The following is a 14769-nucleotide window of genomic DNA, read 5'->3' on the forward strand; positions in this document are numbered from 1 at the left end:
CCACCTCCACCATCACCACCACCACCTCCACTCCACCTGCACCACCACCACCACCACCACCACCGTTTTCTGTGTTCTGTAAGGCTCTAAACGAACCTGGGAAGGAAGGATTTTGGTCTGCCTTTCCAGGTCACAGCTGGTCACTGAGGGAAGTCAGAGCAGGGATTCACACAGGAGCTTGAAGTCGAAATCATGAAGGACCCTTGCTGCTGTTGGCCGGCCCTCTGACCTGCTCAATTAACTTCCTTACACAAGCTACGACCACCTACCTGGCTAGGCATGGTGCCAGCTGCAGTGGGCTGGGCCCTTCTACGTCTGTTAACACGGAAGATGATCCCTCTGCTCAGGTGACTCTAGAGTGTGTCAAGTTAACAGCCACCAGACAGCAAGAAGAAACCACAATGAATGGAGATGCTACAAACAAAACTTGTTTCAAACTCCATACTTTACCATCATTCTGATAAGGTTTATACCAGTGAATTGAGAAGCTCAGGAAGGGGGCAGCTATACGGTGTGAATCTGAGGAACAGGTTTCTTTTGAAACATTGTAACATTCGGTTCGTGTTAGGTAGTAACATTCTCATTCATTCTCTCTCTCCCTCTCCTGTGTCTGTCTCCCCCCTTCCCAACAAAATTACAATGGATTGTAGAGGACATGGATAGACGATGAGACTTCACATTTTACTCCTCTTAGGTGGAGAGGAAACCCCCAGAATTTCACTCTGCTCTTCTCTAACCAAATCACGTCATTGCTGTGAGTTAGCGCTGGTCACAGGTTTGATACTTGAGTGGAAGGTTGTAATCAGCCTGCCACAAGCAAGAGGACTGTGGAGAGGGAACCACAGGCTCATGCTGGCTTCATTTCATTCTACATCCTATTGGGAGAGGGTACTGTTAGCAAGGGTTCCATGCCTGACACAACATTAGAAGCATTTGAGAGATGTGTGCCCCTCGTCATGTTCTGGAGGGTCCTTCTTGAAGGTTTGGCCTCTGGGGGGGTCAGGGACAGAGCCTCCCCAAAAGTTGACTAGATAGGAAATGACCAGTCACAGAACTGTGCAGATTTTCAGAGACATTCGAGTAAAGCTCCTGACTCCGCTCTCCCTTCTGGTTCACCCCCTACTTTTTGTCAAATACAACCCCTTGTGTTATACCTGTGCACAGGTATTTCTGGGTACCCACCCGTGATTTCCTGCTTTCAGATTTCCACCATGGATGTCTGCTCTTCACGCACCTTGAGTTACTAAAGCAAAGCCAATAGGACGTAGATGAGCATCTGCCTGTAGCACACCGTCACCCGGGGAGCCCGGAAGGAATGCAGACTCCTGGCTTTTGGTTCAAGATAGCAAATCAGAAGGTCCAGGCAGGACCCTGGGATAATGAACCATAACAATAGCTTTAATATTTATTGTTATTATTGCTGTTATTTTAAACTTCCCAACTCTGGACAACCAGGTTTGGCAGCTGCTGTAAAGACAGGGCTCTGGCCTCACCCCCATTTATCTGGACCAGAAAGACATTCTTCAGGACTGAGTGTTCTGGGACCTTATGAAAGGGAGGGACCTTTGGGCTGTAACTTAGGAGGTGAGCAGGCACCAAACAGGTTGAGGTGGTGGGAGAGCATTCCAAAGTGATAGATAGCATTTCCTGAGGCAGAGGAGTGAGGCTTCAGGAGGCAGCCAGGACTTCTGCCTTTGTGCTAAAGTTCAGGGCAGAGCAGCCGGGAGATCCAGGTCCATGGGCCGTGTCACCTCTGAAGCTGCCCTTCCTCTCTGAGAACACATCCCAGTCCATTCTGTTTCCTGCTTCCTTCATTGGAGAAGTCTGCAGGAATGGCTCTGCCCTGCTTCTCAGGTCCTCTTTCCTCCACTCTGTTCCCTGCTCACAGCCTTCAGGAGGTCCATCTACATCAGAACCAGGACATGAGGGTTCCCATGGAGTGGGTTGGCTTTTCTGCCCAAATGGTCCCAAGAGTGCCACTTACCATCTGACAGAGAAGTGTGGATGTTGAGCTTGAAATTTTAAATTCTGGTCACTCGGAGCTTTAGAAGTCAGTTGATTTTGTCAAGGTCAAGAGGTAAACAGATCCGAAATCAAGGTCTGTTAGAGAAGTTGTCCTGTAAGGGCTCCTGATGCACCTCCTCTCCTGGGACTCACCGGGCTTTCGTTCATAAAGTGAGAGCAGCGTGGCCCGGTCTCTGGAGGCCTAGGCGGTGCCCGTGCCCTGGTGCCCGCGCCCTGGTACCTGCTACCTGCGCCCTGGTACCTGCTACCTGCGCCCTGGTGCCTAGGAAGTCATGCTGGACCTGAGGCAAAGGAAACGTACAGTTTTGATTTGTATATCACAAGTTTTAGGAGAAAAATTTCAATTTCCTTTTTTTGCTCAAGTGTTTCATTTAAGTATTACTGTTTTCATTTTTGAGGTTTTTTTTTCCCCCAGTGCTCTTGTGAATTTGGTGACTGAAGTCACTACCCTCTGGCACCAGCCCTGGAAGAAGTTGCATTTAAGCATTGGCCACCTCCACAGACATTCATTTGAATTATTTCCCAAATGACTTTAAAATTTTAAAGAAGTATTTAATTTAAAGTAATTCATGATTATTAAGGAAAATTTAAAAATCAGGCTAAATAGGAGAGAAAACCATTTGTTCTACATTTCAAACATAATCATTATGAGTGTTGACTTTTATTCCATTTCTTTAGACCTTTTGTTTTCAGACATAGAAAAGTTTCCCATATTCATTGTGCCTCCCCTAAGACGCTTATGTGAGCAAAAGGGAGGCAAAATTATGTCTCTCTACTTAATCACCATGTCTCGGATTAACGGCGGAACCTAGCTCAAAGCCATGGCACAGTGTGAATTTGGGATAAGCTATTTAATTAAAAGCATACCCAGTCTCTGCAGACAATAGCGTTTGCTGTCATGCTGAAGGGCCAAGATGGACTCGGTTCAGTAAGAATGTCCCTCAAGTCCCTGGAGACTGGGTAAATGGTTTTTTGTTTTCCTTGCTTATCCCTGCCACAATTACAATAATAAAAAAAATATGTCTCCACTTCCCCATTGAGGTCTTGGCAAACCATAAATAGAAAAGTGTGTTTGGAGAGCCGCGTGCATTAGGCGGCGTTGGAAGCCTTCTTTGTTTTGTGTTTAGCTGCATCTAAGCAGGCAGAGGCTTGAGGCCCGGCCTCCCTTTGTGGGGGATTCCTGAGGACTGAGGTTTGCCCAGGTTGATTGATCATCACACTCATCCACTGGACTTCCACTCCCAGAGTCTGCTTCTCCTTGTGCGAGAGGGAAAGATGAAGTCTGTTGTGTCGTATGGATAGCTGTTTTTTATTTTGTTTTGTTCTAGGAACAGCAAAGTGTGGCTCCTTAGGTAAAGGCTCCTGATGGGCAGGCATGACGACCCGAGTTCAGTCCCTGGGACGCATGGCAGAAGCAGAGAGTCGACCCCGGAAATGGTCCTCCACCCCCACACCTGCTCTGCGTGCACGTGCCTGCTCCCACGAAACACCATGCACACAAATAAAATATGATTAAAGCTTAAAATAAAAAGATTGTTTTTGGGCTAGGGAGATGGCTCAGTGGTTAAGAGCCTTCCCCAGCACCCACATCAGGTGGCCACAGCTGCTGGTGTTCCAGCTCTAGGGCCTCTTACGCCCTCTCCTAAGCTTCTGAGAGCATCTGTATTCGCGCTCATATATACACGCAGACACAAACACGCACACACCATTAAAAAGTAAAATAATTTTAAAAAGAAAAATGATCTCAACTGACAATAACTGTGTATTTATAGGGCACAGTGGGACGTTTGGATACGCATTTATGCCGTGGGCTGATTAAGTCAAACATTCAATTAGCGTATCCATCATCTCATACTTTTATCATTTTATGTGTATGTGGAAAAACATTTAAAAATCTAATTTTTAAGGAAGTATTTATTTTAAAAATTCTTTTGAAACAGGGGTCCTACTCTGTAGCCCTGGCTGTCCTGGAACTTGCTATATAATTTCTGTTGGCCTCGACCTCAAAGAGATCTGCCTGGGATTGAAGGCGTGCACCACCACGCCGGGCAGAAATTTCAACATTGAGTGGACGTGTTACCGAAGTGCCGTCAGGCTGAGAAGGGCTGAGAAAGTGGATTATGGCTCCGTCCTCGCTGTGGTCAGAGCCGTCATCTGCGAAGCGAAGCGTGGCTCATATTTTGACGGCCAGCCAGGAGGAAGGAAGCTTGGACCACTCTCATACTCATCCTCCTTATTGAATGTGTTTCCATTTCAGCTCTGGCACCATCATTTGTCACCAGGAAGAAAGTCATTTGATTTACTAATCTCTTCTGTGGCAGTGGGGTGGGGTGAGTGAGCCCCCCAACACTGGCTGTGTTCTGTCATCCTTGGCCGTCTCACCCCTTCACGTGGATGGGCAGTGACTGTCAGCGTGGATTGTGGGGGTAGACACCACTGGCCCTCACTTAGCAGCTGGACAAGGGAGCTGTCATCCTGACTGCTGGAGATGCTATCTTAAGGAAGGGATGTGGCCTACGGGGCTTTAAGTGGGGGACTTCCCAGTCATTGTTTGGAAGCAGGTATTACTGTACACACTCATTGTCTTAAGCACCAGCTGATTTGAGCTGGAAGAGCCCAGGAAAATGCCGCAATGTATTTGCATAATTTCCTCGCGGTGGACTTTCCCTTTGCCTCTTTTAAAGGTGTCTCAGCATTTGCCTGGAGTCCTGTGCTCCGCTCTGTCATTTGTGCCTCCTGGGAATAATTAGAGCTATGTGCCCTACCGTTTGCTGTGTCTCTCATCTATAAATTATGATGGTCTGGCTGGCTTTGTTCCTTGGAAACACCATGGAGATACTTTAGGTCAATTTAACAGGTACAAATAGAGATTTTTACAAACCAGTAACCTTAGGTGGAGCCATTTTGTACTTCTCTTTGATTTGGAAGGGGCTGTGAGAGAAGGGGAATGAAGTTTATTTTACAGTGATACTTGAAAGATACATTTCAATTTAAAGAAAAACATTGAGTGCCAGATTCCCATCAACAAATTCACACCAACAAAGCTAGATATTTGAATTTTGTTTGTTTTTCTCACCAAGAACGCACTCCTTGACCTTTAATGTCTGTGTGTGGTGAACAGAGGAAAGAGAAAATTCCAGCTCTTGCTTTGAGGTTGGGGTTTGCACACGCCTTACCACGCGAGGGTGCCTCATTCACCCTATGAGAACTGTTTAGGTGAGGTGTCGTCCGCTTGTTGGTAGCGCTGGGTTAGGCGCTGGCGTGCTGAAAAGCAGCCAGGGAGACGTCACGGGCGCAGGACTCCAAACGTGGCTGAGGTTGAGTGTCTATAACCCGCACCTGGAGTTGGGTTTCCTGAGAGCAATCCCAGGCACACCGTTGCCGTTGGAGTTGTCGTCACCGCATCCCTGTCAGTTGGTAAAACTCCTGGTTGTGTTTGCCGTCTGGGGTGGTCGTGAGTCTCCAGCAAGCTCCTTTTGTGAGTGTTTCTCAGCATCGTCTTCCCTGCTTTAGGACTAGAGAGAGCAGGGACACAGCAGGCCAGAATCCTTATGCTCGGAGATGCTTCCGAAGGAAAGGCTTGTCGAGGCTCAACAGGAAATAGAACAGAGAATGCCAGATGTGGGGGACGGAGGCTGCCGTGTGTGTGTGTGTGGGGGGAGATAGAGGAACAAGGAAGAGGATGTCACAGGTTAAGGTGGCTGCTCAAATGTCCTGTGGCTGCCGACAGCCTGCCTGCGCGGTGCACCTATCCCTGGTCATGATCACTCTGCCGTTCAGTTTCCTCCTCAGTGCCTGCCCCTCCCTCCCTGCCCGGCAGTGTAGCATCCTTGAGACTTGGATAAAGAGGAACATCCATCTTCCCCTCCAGCCTTCTTGCCAACAGTGTAGCTGGGGTTGCGGTCCAAAGCCGTGACTCTAGGAACACCAACAGAGTAGGCCCGGCCACCTATCTCAGTAGCCGATTCAAGAGACAAGGACCGCGAAGAGCAGAGAAGGAGTTTAATCAATATGCATTGGGTTGGGGAGCACAGAAAAGACCGTTTTAAAGGTAAACTTTATTTTAGATAAACTTGAAAATAAATAAAGATGTTATACACCAAAATGAACCCCACCCAAAGTCTGTAGACCTCAGTGAACTTCATGCAGTTGTAATAGGCATTTGGAAAGGGAGCCATGGAGTAGTGCATTCAATTGCACACTTGCAGTATTTTAAGCTCTTAGTCACCACCAGAAACGCCCCCCCCCCCATGATAGACTCAGAACTAAAATTACTATTAACTTTTTAACCTCCCATCATTCGCATCTGCTACCTGAGTTCAGTCCAGCCTCCTGCCTGTGTATTTAGCTTTGTCTTTTATTCCCATTGCATTGCTCCTGTGTGTTCCCATTTGCACCTCTGTGGATGCCATTTGCTGGATTCTGCATAGGAGAGAGAATGTGCATTTTCGTTTTGTTTTTTACTTCTGAGATTGTGTGGCCTGCTTAATAGTGTGTTTAAGTCCATTCATTTTCTCATAACCCTGTTCGTTCATTTATCCCTTTAAAAAACATTTCTGTCACACTTACTTTGTGTGTGTATCCATGTGCGTGTGCACACATGTGTAGGTCAGAGGACAGGCGTGGAGGCTGCTTTGCTCCTTCAGCTGGGTGGGTCCCGAGTTTGTCAGGCTTGGCAGCAGGCGCCCATGAGCCTTCTCGCCTGCTCTTGTTCATTTGTTTCTGCAAAAGTAAACTGTGTGTCTGAAGAAAACGTACAAAATGTGGATGATTTCAGAGGGGAAAGAATACAAACACGCTGAAGAGAACCAATGACTACAGTTTGTGTTTTTAAACTCTTGCCTGTGTGTGATACCGTAAGCATTTTCTCAGTAGCTTCAGCTGTTCTTGAGAAACAGTGTTGTTCGGGTATTTGCCCTGCTTCAAAGCTGTGTGTACTGGTCATGAGGTCTCTTGTTACCCACTTCCTGACCTGTATTCGTGGTGGCGTCCTGAGTGCCGTCTAATGACTGTGGAAGTTGCTGTTATTATCCCCACCTTAGGAACCTGGGCATGTCAGTGTGATGAGATTTGTGGGTTTCCTCTGGTGGTAGGTCATGGGCGGCTTCTCCTCAACGGTCCCCTGAGAACTGCATTAGTAAGCTCTGGAGGCCTCACCTTGGAGAACTCAGGGGCACACACAGCGTTATCATTTCGGGGCTCTGTTAGGTCCTGGATCCCCTGCTAAGAAACAAGAGAATACATAGTAATGCAGGTTTCATCTCTGTGGTTGTTCAGCCATACATCTAGTGAGGCAAGCTTCAGATTTAGGCAGCGTTAATCCTGTGTCGACTCTCTAAGGGGCCCTGCTCCTCCCACATGGCTTCCAGTCTCTGTCAACTCTGTCCTTTCCTAAAGTGACCCTCCCATTTCCCCGCTCCATCCCAGTGCCCCTTTCTCTGTCTGGCTGCTCCTGCCATGTTCTGGCTGTTCTCAGGAGTGCAGGTCATTTCCTGATACTTTTCCTTTGGCCAGCAAGTCCAACAGGGTCAACAACACTATGGGAAAACTTTATCCGCTGGCTCCCTTTGTGGTTCTGGTAGTTTCTACTTTTTATCATTGTCTACCTTAACTAGAGAGAGGAATGGTCATGTTATTAGAGACGCTTACACACATCTGTGAATTTTCTTTTGCCTTTTAAGCTAATTTTTGTGACTTAAATGTACTTTTGGTGTGCCAGGAGGCCTTGACAAAGAGTTTAAAAGCCTTTAGGCTGAGATCATGCGTATTTATTCCCTGTGTGGTTATTTCTCGAATGGTTATTAGCAACAGCAAGTACAGTTTCAAAATTTACATAGACTCATTGCCAAAACCAAGTTTGTTCATTTTTAAGACAGTCTTACTCCCTAGCTCAGGCTGGCCTCTAGCCCAGGCTGGCCCCAAACTCACGGTGATCCTCTGCCTCAGCCTCCTCAGTGCTGGGATTATAGATGTGAGCTGCCCTGCTACCTTATTTATGCTTTGTTTAAAAAATCAAATTATTTGTACTTATGAGTCCTGGGTATCAAACTCGGGTCCCCAAGTCTGGTCACATGTGATTTTACCTACTGAGCCATCTTGCCAACCCCATTGTTAGTGCTCTTAAAAGAGTCTGGTTACAGTGTTTGGAAATATCTCACAAAACATCTAGTAAGCCTTGTGGAGAGACATTTTCTTAGCTGAATTCTATGTTTTAACAAACGACAGTGCCATCTTTAATAAATACTTCTTTCCACTGTGGGGTGACAGTAACCAGTGTCCTAACACTAACCGCACACGTGAGCGCGCTCCTTCTTAACGTGCAGTCAGTCCTGCCTTCAGCCGGTGTGCATCAGGGAGCACAGGCATCGCAGGCACCAGGCACGGCAGGCTGGGGAGCCGAAGGTGGGCCCCCAAGAGGAGGAGCCAACTCATCCTGGTTGGAGGATCAAGTAGGCTTCCAGGGGAAGGAGGCATTGAGAGGTTTGAGCATGGGGGGAGGGGGGGGCTGCGGCCTCCTGGAGGTGGGCATTCTCCTGGGAGGAAGAGAAGGGCAAGGCAGAGGTCTAAAGTTAGCCTTCCTAGGAACCGAAGGCACCCTGGGAAATGCCTCCAGTTTCCCTTAAGCTTTTGTGGTTTTTGTGTACCCAGCAGGTAGGGATGAGTGCATGCTGACATTTGAGCACTAAAGCCCTGTCTGTAGAAGCACACACTGGGTCCTGAGTTACTGCGGTCCGCTGTGCTACTCTCACGGTGTGCCCCAACGCACGGTCCTAGGCGTGCTCTTTATTATGTGAACCCGTTGAGGCCAGCAGGTCCAGGGGCTCAGTGATGTTGGTGTCGTTTGGATCCTGACATCCACCTCTTTTTAGACAATCGTAGAGGAAACCGTGGCTACCTGCTTCCTGTCCTCTGAAATGACACTTCCTGTGGGTGCTGCTCTGTCATCAGGTGTCCTCTTGTCCTGAGGCTTGGAGAAACCACATCCTCTTCGGAGCCTTGGGATCAGGAGGTGGTTGAATGCGACATCATTCAGCTCCCTCTGTGGCCATAGGTCTGAAGCATCCTGAGAGGTGACATTTCCAGTTATCTGAGTTACCCGACAGGGAGGTCTCATACCCAGAGATTTTCTTGAGCTGGGCCCCTTGAAGGAGTCAGCGATCTTGGGACAGACAGGTGACGGCTTTACTTGGTCTGGAGTGTAAGTAGAGAGACGGGACGGTCTGGCATGCGAATTCCTTTTTGTTGTTTTCTGGGTTTCTCTGTGTAACAGCTTTGGCTGTCCTGGAACTCGCTCTGTAGACAAGGCTGGCCTCGAACTCACAGAGATCCGGCTGGCTCTGCCTCCCGAGTGCAGGGATTAAAGGCGCGTGCAGGGCATTTCCTGTAGATAGTGGAGAACCTTGGCGAACACGCATCAGCCCTTTTTGCATAAACCTTTGCCTGAGAAACTTGCACAAGATTTACTTCCTTCAGAACCTGGCATGTTTTCTTTACCTTATGGAAACTCATCGTGTTTGCCTTTCTGTCCTGGCTGCCTAGGAACTCAGAGCCAATTAAATAAAGCACATAGAGAGTCATTGCTAAATCTTTTGAAGAAAATACACAAAGTCCTTAGGAAAATGCCTGACTTATGGCATGAACATGTGGTGTTCCAAACGAGTGTCTGAAAACGACTGTTGGGGTCAGCAAAAAGAGAATGGTGTGTGTCTGTGTGTGTGTGCGCGCGCGCGCGCGCACAGAGACGGCAAGAGGTATATGCTCACATAGGTGTGTGTGTGTTTGTACTCAGATGCGTGTGTCATACGTGTGTAGGCCAGAGATTGCTGTCTGGGATGTTTGATTGTTTTTCACCTTATTCTTTGAGATCTCTCTCTCTGAACCTGGAGTCACCCATTACCGGCTAACAAATTAGCTCCCAAATCCGCTTATCCCCCCCCCCCCCCCCCCCCCCCCCCCCCCGCCAGCAGCTGTCTTGCGGACGTCAACACTGCCACACCAGGCTTTTCTACGGAGAGCCAAACTCACGTGTTCATGCTTGCTGAACTTCTCCATAGCCCTCCCTTTTTGGTCTTGAAATGTAGTGCAGGCTAGCTTTGACCTCAGCCTGAGGGAGCGGAGACTGCAGAGGCTCAGCCCCAAACTCCGCAGCCACGACAGGATTTAATTTTCAGTTGCTGAGATCTTTGCAGTGCATTGCTCCAGTGCAGGTGGTGGAGCTGCTCTTTTAGGCCATAAGGCCAGAGTCCTGAAGTTAAGACTAGAGTTCCTTCCTTTAGCATGGGAATGACAGCAGGACTTACACTGCGTGATCATCTATGTGCCGGCACACAAACTGTTTACCACTTCACGGAACCCTCGTCCCTCATAAGGCCGCACACAAACGTTGACATTATCCGTCGTTGCTGGCCGACATCTCTTCAGCAGTTTGACAGTTCAGCACGGTGTCTCAGTGGGGAGTGCACACCGCATCCTTGCTCTTGTTTGCCAGGTGGCCTCTGTGTACATTTAAACTCCACATCAGTTTGCCGGTGTGAGAAGCAGGGCTAAGTTATATAGAGTCGTGAAGTAGGCAAGCCCGTGGAGCGTACGCAGGCCAGGATACAGTACGTGGTGCTTCTAGAGTAAGGCTTTGACACCTCTGCACCACCACCAGATGCTGCTGTGGTTTGTCTCGGTAGCTCTGGATAGCATGTCTCCTTAGAGGACAAGGATTCTGGGGCGGTGGAAGTCCGAGGAGGGAGTGGCCTGTTCTGTGAGCCACGGAGAAAGGGTTTTGAGCTGTTCTCGTGTCAGTATCTGTTTCAAGCTCTGACATCATTTTTCTAGTTTCTCATACCTAGGATACTTCTAAATTTCGATTTGGTGGTTCTTTTAGTTTTATGTGACTGTAACTGAACCTCTTCCCTTTTGAATTCTCTTGTAACCTTACAACGATTTTTCAAATTCATGGGTCAGACTACTTTGGAATGCAGCTTTGATGAGAAAACCTGAATTTTGAAAGATTACCCTACAACCTACCCAATTTCTAAATCTTGAATAGTTTTCCTTCACTCCCTCCCTTCCCCTCTCCCTCCTTTCTTTTTCTATTCTTTTTTGTTTTTGTTTTCAAGACAGGGTTTCTCTGCAGCTTTGGAGACTATCCTGGAACTAGCTCTTGTAGACCAGGCTGGCCTCAAACTCACAGAGATCCACCTGCCTCTGCCTCCCGAGTGCTGGGATCAAAAGCGTGTGCCACCACTGCCCAGTTTATTCCTTTTTTTTTTTTTTAAAGTTTGGGACACATGGGTCTTGAACTTCGTGTGTATTTTAGGAAGGGAATGGCCTTGAAGCTCTGATCCTTCAACCTCTGTCCCCATAGTGTTGTGATTACAGGGCATGCACCTCAACTCTGGGTTAGTGTGATGCTGAGGACGGAATCCAGGGCTGTGCCTCGACTCTGGGTTAGTGTGATGCTGAGGACGGAGCCCAGGGCATGCATCTCGACTCTGGGTTAGTGTGGTGCTGAGGACAGAGCCTAGGGCTGTGCCTCGACTCTGGGTTAGTGTGGTGCTGAGGTCGGAGTCCAGGGCTGTGCCTCGACTCTGGGTTAGTGTGATGCTGAGGACGGAGCCCAGAGCTGTGCCTCGACTCTGGGTTAGTGTGGTGCTGAGGTCGGAGCCCAGGGCTGTGCCTCGACTCTGGGTTAGTGTGGTGGGGAGGATGGAGCCCAGGGCTGTGCCTCTACTCTGGGTTAGTGTGGTGCTGAGGTCGGAGCCCAGGGCTGTGCCTCGACTCTGGGTTAGTGTGGTGCTGAGGACGGAGCCCAGGGCTGTGCCTCGACTCTGGGTTAGTGTGGTGCTGAGGACGGAGCCCAGGGCTGTGCCTCGACTCTGGGTTAGTGTGGTGCTGAGGACGGAGCCCAGAGCTGTGCCTTGACTCTGGGTTAGTGTGGTGCTGAGGATGGAGCCCAGGGCATGCATCTCGACTCTGGGTTAGTGTGGTGCTGAGGATGGAGCCCAGGGCATGCATCTCGACTCTGGGTTAGTGTGGTGCTGAGGACAGAGCCCAGGGCTGTGCCTCGACTCTGGGTTAGTGTGGTGCTGAGGTCGGAGTCCAGGGCTGTGCCTCGACTCTGGGTTAGTGTGGTGCTGAGGACGGAGCCCAGAGCATGCATCTCAACTCTGGGTTAGTGTGATGCTGAGGACGGAGCCCAGGTCTGTGCCTGCCAGGCCAACATTCCACCATGAGAGCTATGTTCCCAGCTCTTTAAAAATGAGTTTATTATAAGAGCCAGGTTTTGTTTTTCTCTTGACATAGGAGCTCACCCTTTATTCCAGGCTAGCCTTGAACAAGAGACAGTCCTCGTGCCTCAGGCTCCCGAGTTCATACCTCAGAATTTCTGGGTGGAATGGTTGTGAGCAGCCACACCCAGCGAGTTAACTAATTTTTAAATGTAGTTTAATGCCCATACTCAAAAGAATTTCTGGTGTTTAAATGACAGTGACAGGTGCTAGCGGGGAGAAGGGGGCGGAATGGACACTGGTTAGCCCCTTAGTTCCCACTGCAGCCTCAGTCGCCGGTTTCTGTGCCCCTTGTGTTCTGTACTTCGGGGCTGTGGATGCTTTAGAGCTAGGTTCCCTGTTTACAGACTGTTACTAAATCTGTATCGGTTACTAGATGCTTCCCGATTTCAGAGAAATAAACAGAAGCACCAAATGGGAGGTGCTCCCATTTGAAGCACCGCCTGGAAATAAATCAGTATATTTAATCCTGGAAGTGCATCACTATACTTAATCCCACGATCCATGCATGCTCTCCCTGCGCCGTTTTAGCAAATCCCGCCAATACTTCTGTTTTACCTTTTTTTTAAAAAAGTTACTTCACCGTGAATATGAGGAAATAATAAAGTAGACTTCTGGAGGCGCACTGGGGGAGGGGCAGCAAGCAGGACCCTGAAAGTAACCGAGCTGTTTCCCTGGGCTTTCCTGTGTGTCTGTCTCTGTAGGATGCTTTTGTCTTGGCTTCCCATCTGTTTCCTGCTCTCCAGAGAAGAGACTTTCTGCTTTACGTGCCCACTCTGACCTTCTCCATCCCTTAGCGCTGGGTGCACACCTCCTAGCACACACACATGTTGGTGCGTGCAAAGGAAACGTTCGTGGTGAATGCTTGTGTTGCACGGAATGTTAATTTATTCGGCATACTCTTAACAGCAGATGCTTGCGATTTTGCCTGCTGTTGTCTGTCCTTCCGTGAGAAGTGATTGGAGCACCCTTGTGTGGTTTTCTGGTCCTGCTTTGATCAGGAGCCACCACGTATTTGGTGCTTAGACTTACCGCACACATGAAAACATTCTGAAACTGCGGCTCTAGATCGTCAGGCTCCCTAGCTGGGAGCTTCAGTGTGGAAGCAATGACGAGGGAGTCTCGCTGAGATCCACGGGCGTTCGTTCTGGCTCTGTGCTGTTCGGACTCACATTGGTTTGGCCCACTCCACGCGGAGAGACAGACACAGTGAGGCTGGTCTTTCATCACAGAGGCAGCACACTGTGTATTGTTCTGTTTGGGGTTTGTTTTCCTTTGGCCAGCAAGCAGGAGCCTCCCATTTTCAGAGCTGTAGTAACACCCCTGGAGGCTGGCCTTCTCGGCCATGCCTTCCCACCCCTCAGGCTCCGCACATCCAGCCAGTAAGGCTGACCCTTCGTGCCTGGGAAACCGGCTTCCTTTCCGTCCCCGTGCCTCAAGCAGCAGGGGACTCTCAGCTGTCCCTGCTGCAGGCTTTCTGACCACGGTTCTGGGTGGAGAATGCAGGCTGACAAGTACAGGACTAGCGGGAGAAATGACAAGAAGGAGCTGGTCATTGAGTCCCCCCTGCAGTACAAGGATCCAGCCCAGGGAGATGTGGAGGCGGAGAGCTCCGTGCCGGTAAGAACGCGGCCCCACTCAGGACTGTGGCTATGCGCGAAGAAGTCTGCCAACGCTTGCCCGGCTCTGACTTTCTGACTTGCTCCGCCTGTCTCTGGCGAGCCCTTCTTTCTCTCTCTCTCTGTCTCTGTCTCTCTGTCTCTCTCTCTGTCTCCCTCCCCTTGTAGGCTGACCAAAAGCCAACTCCATTCTTCCTGGGTGAGGAAGGAAATGTTGATGTCTGTGGGTAAACAGGTTTCTAGGAGGAAACTGCATAAAACAATTTGGTATTGTTTAAAATTTGGTCACACGTAGCTGCAGCATTTTTCAGAAATAAACCCAACCAGGAACGTTTTAATAGATAGCAACCTGGAAGTTGGAAAGAAAGCACTTTGTAGAATTAAACTTTTCTGTGCATTACCTCTTTATGTCCGCGAGAAAACAAGGCAGGTGCTGAGGGCTTCAAGACTGCTTGCATTCTCTGCACCTCACTTGGGTTTTCTTAACTAGGGAGTTTGCTTTGAACAAAGTCAAAGAATCTCAGCTGTGAGGCAACTGGCAGAAAAGCTGATGTCTTAGCTAAATTCACAGCAGTTTGAACAAAGTCAAGTGCTGCGGTCGGCTCTGGGAGGAGGATGTGAAAAGTGCCTGTGTTGTTGGCCATCTCTGAGTAGGCTGTGCTTCTCTGTGGAATTCCTTTAGTACAATAAAGGCATATAATTTTTTAAGCAAGCTGCAGAAATCACCAGCATCCCTGCAGAGGAGACAATCGAGCCTTTCACATGATCTGTTGAAGGGACTGTCATGCTGCTGCCTGGCGTGTCTACGTAGCCTTATTTTTTTTATTTATTTTTTTTTTACTTTT

At 48.8% G+C, this 14769-nt stretch overlaps 1 protein-coding gene across 11 annotated transcripts in view; it reads left to right on the forward strand.

Annotated features, from left to right (window-relative positions):
- Dock9 (dedicator of cytokinesis 9) overlaps positions 1–14769 on the forward strand; it is a 240697-nt gene that overhangs the window by 77441 nt on the left and 148487 nt on the right. For 2 of the 11 annotated variants that reach the window (XM_057785901.1, XM_057785902.1), the window contains exon 1: positions 13676–13925. The exons of 7 other annotated variants lie outside the window; for them this stretch is intronic. In XM_057785901.1, coding sequence (XP_057641884.1) covers positions 13806–13925 — 120 coding nt within the window. In that variant the 5' untranslated portion in view covers positions 13676–13805. Of the gene's footprint in view, positions 1–13675; positions 13926–14769 lie in introns of those variants that run through there. 2 more of the 11 variants (XM_057785896.1, XM_057785903.1) reach the window with 1 other exon arrangement.

This window comes from Chionomys nivalis, chromosome 12 (genome assembly GCF_950005125.1).
Source record: "Chionomys nivalis chromosome 12, mChiNiv1.1, whole genome shotgun sequence".
Lineage (NCBI taxonomy): Eukaryota > Metazoa > Chordata > Mammalia > Rodentia > Cricetidae > Chionomys > Chionomys nivalis.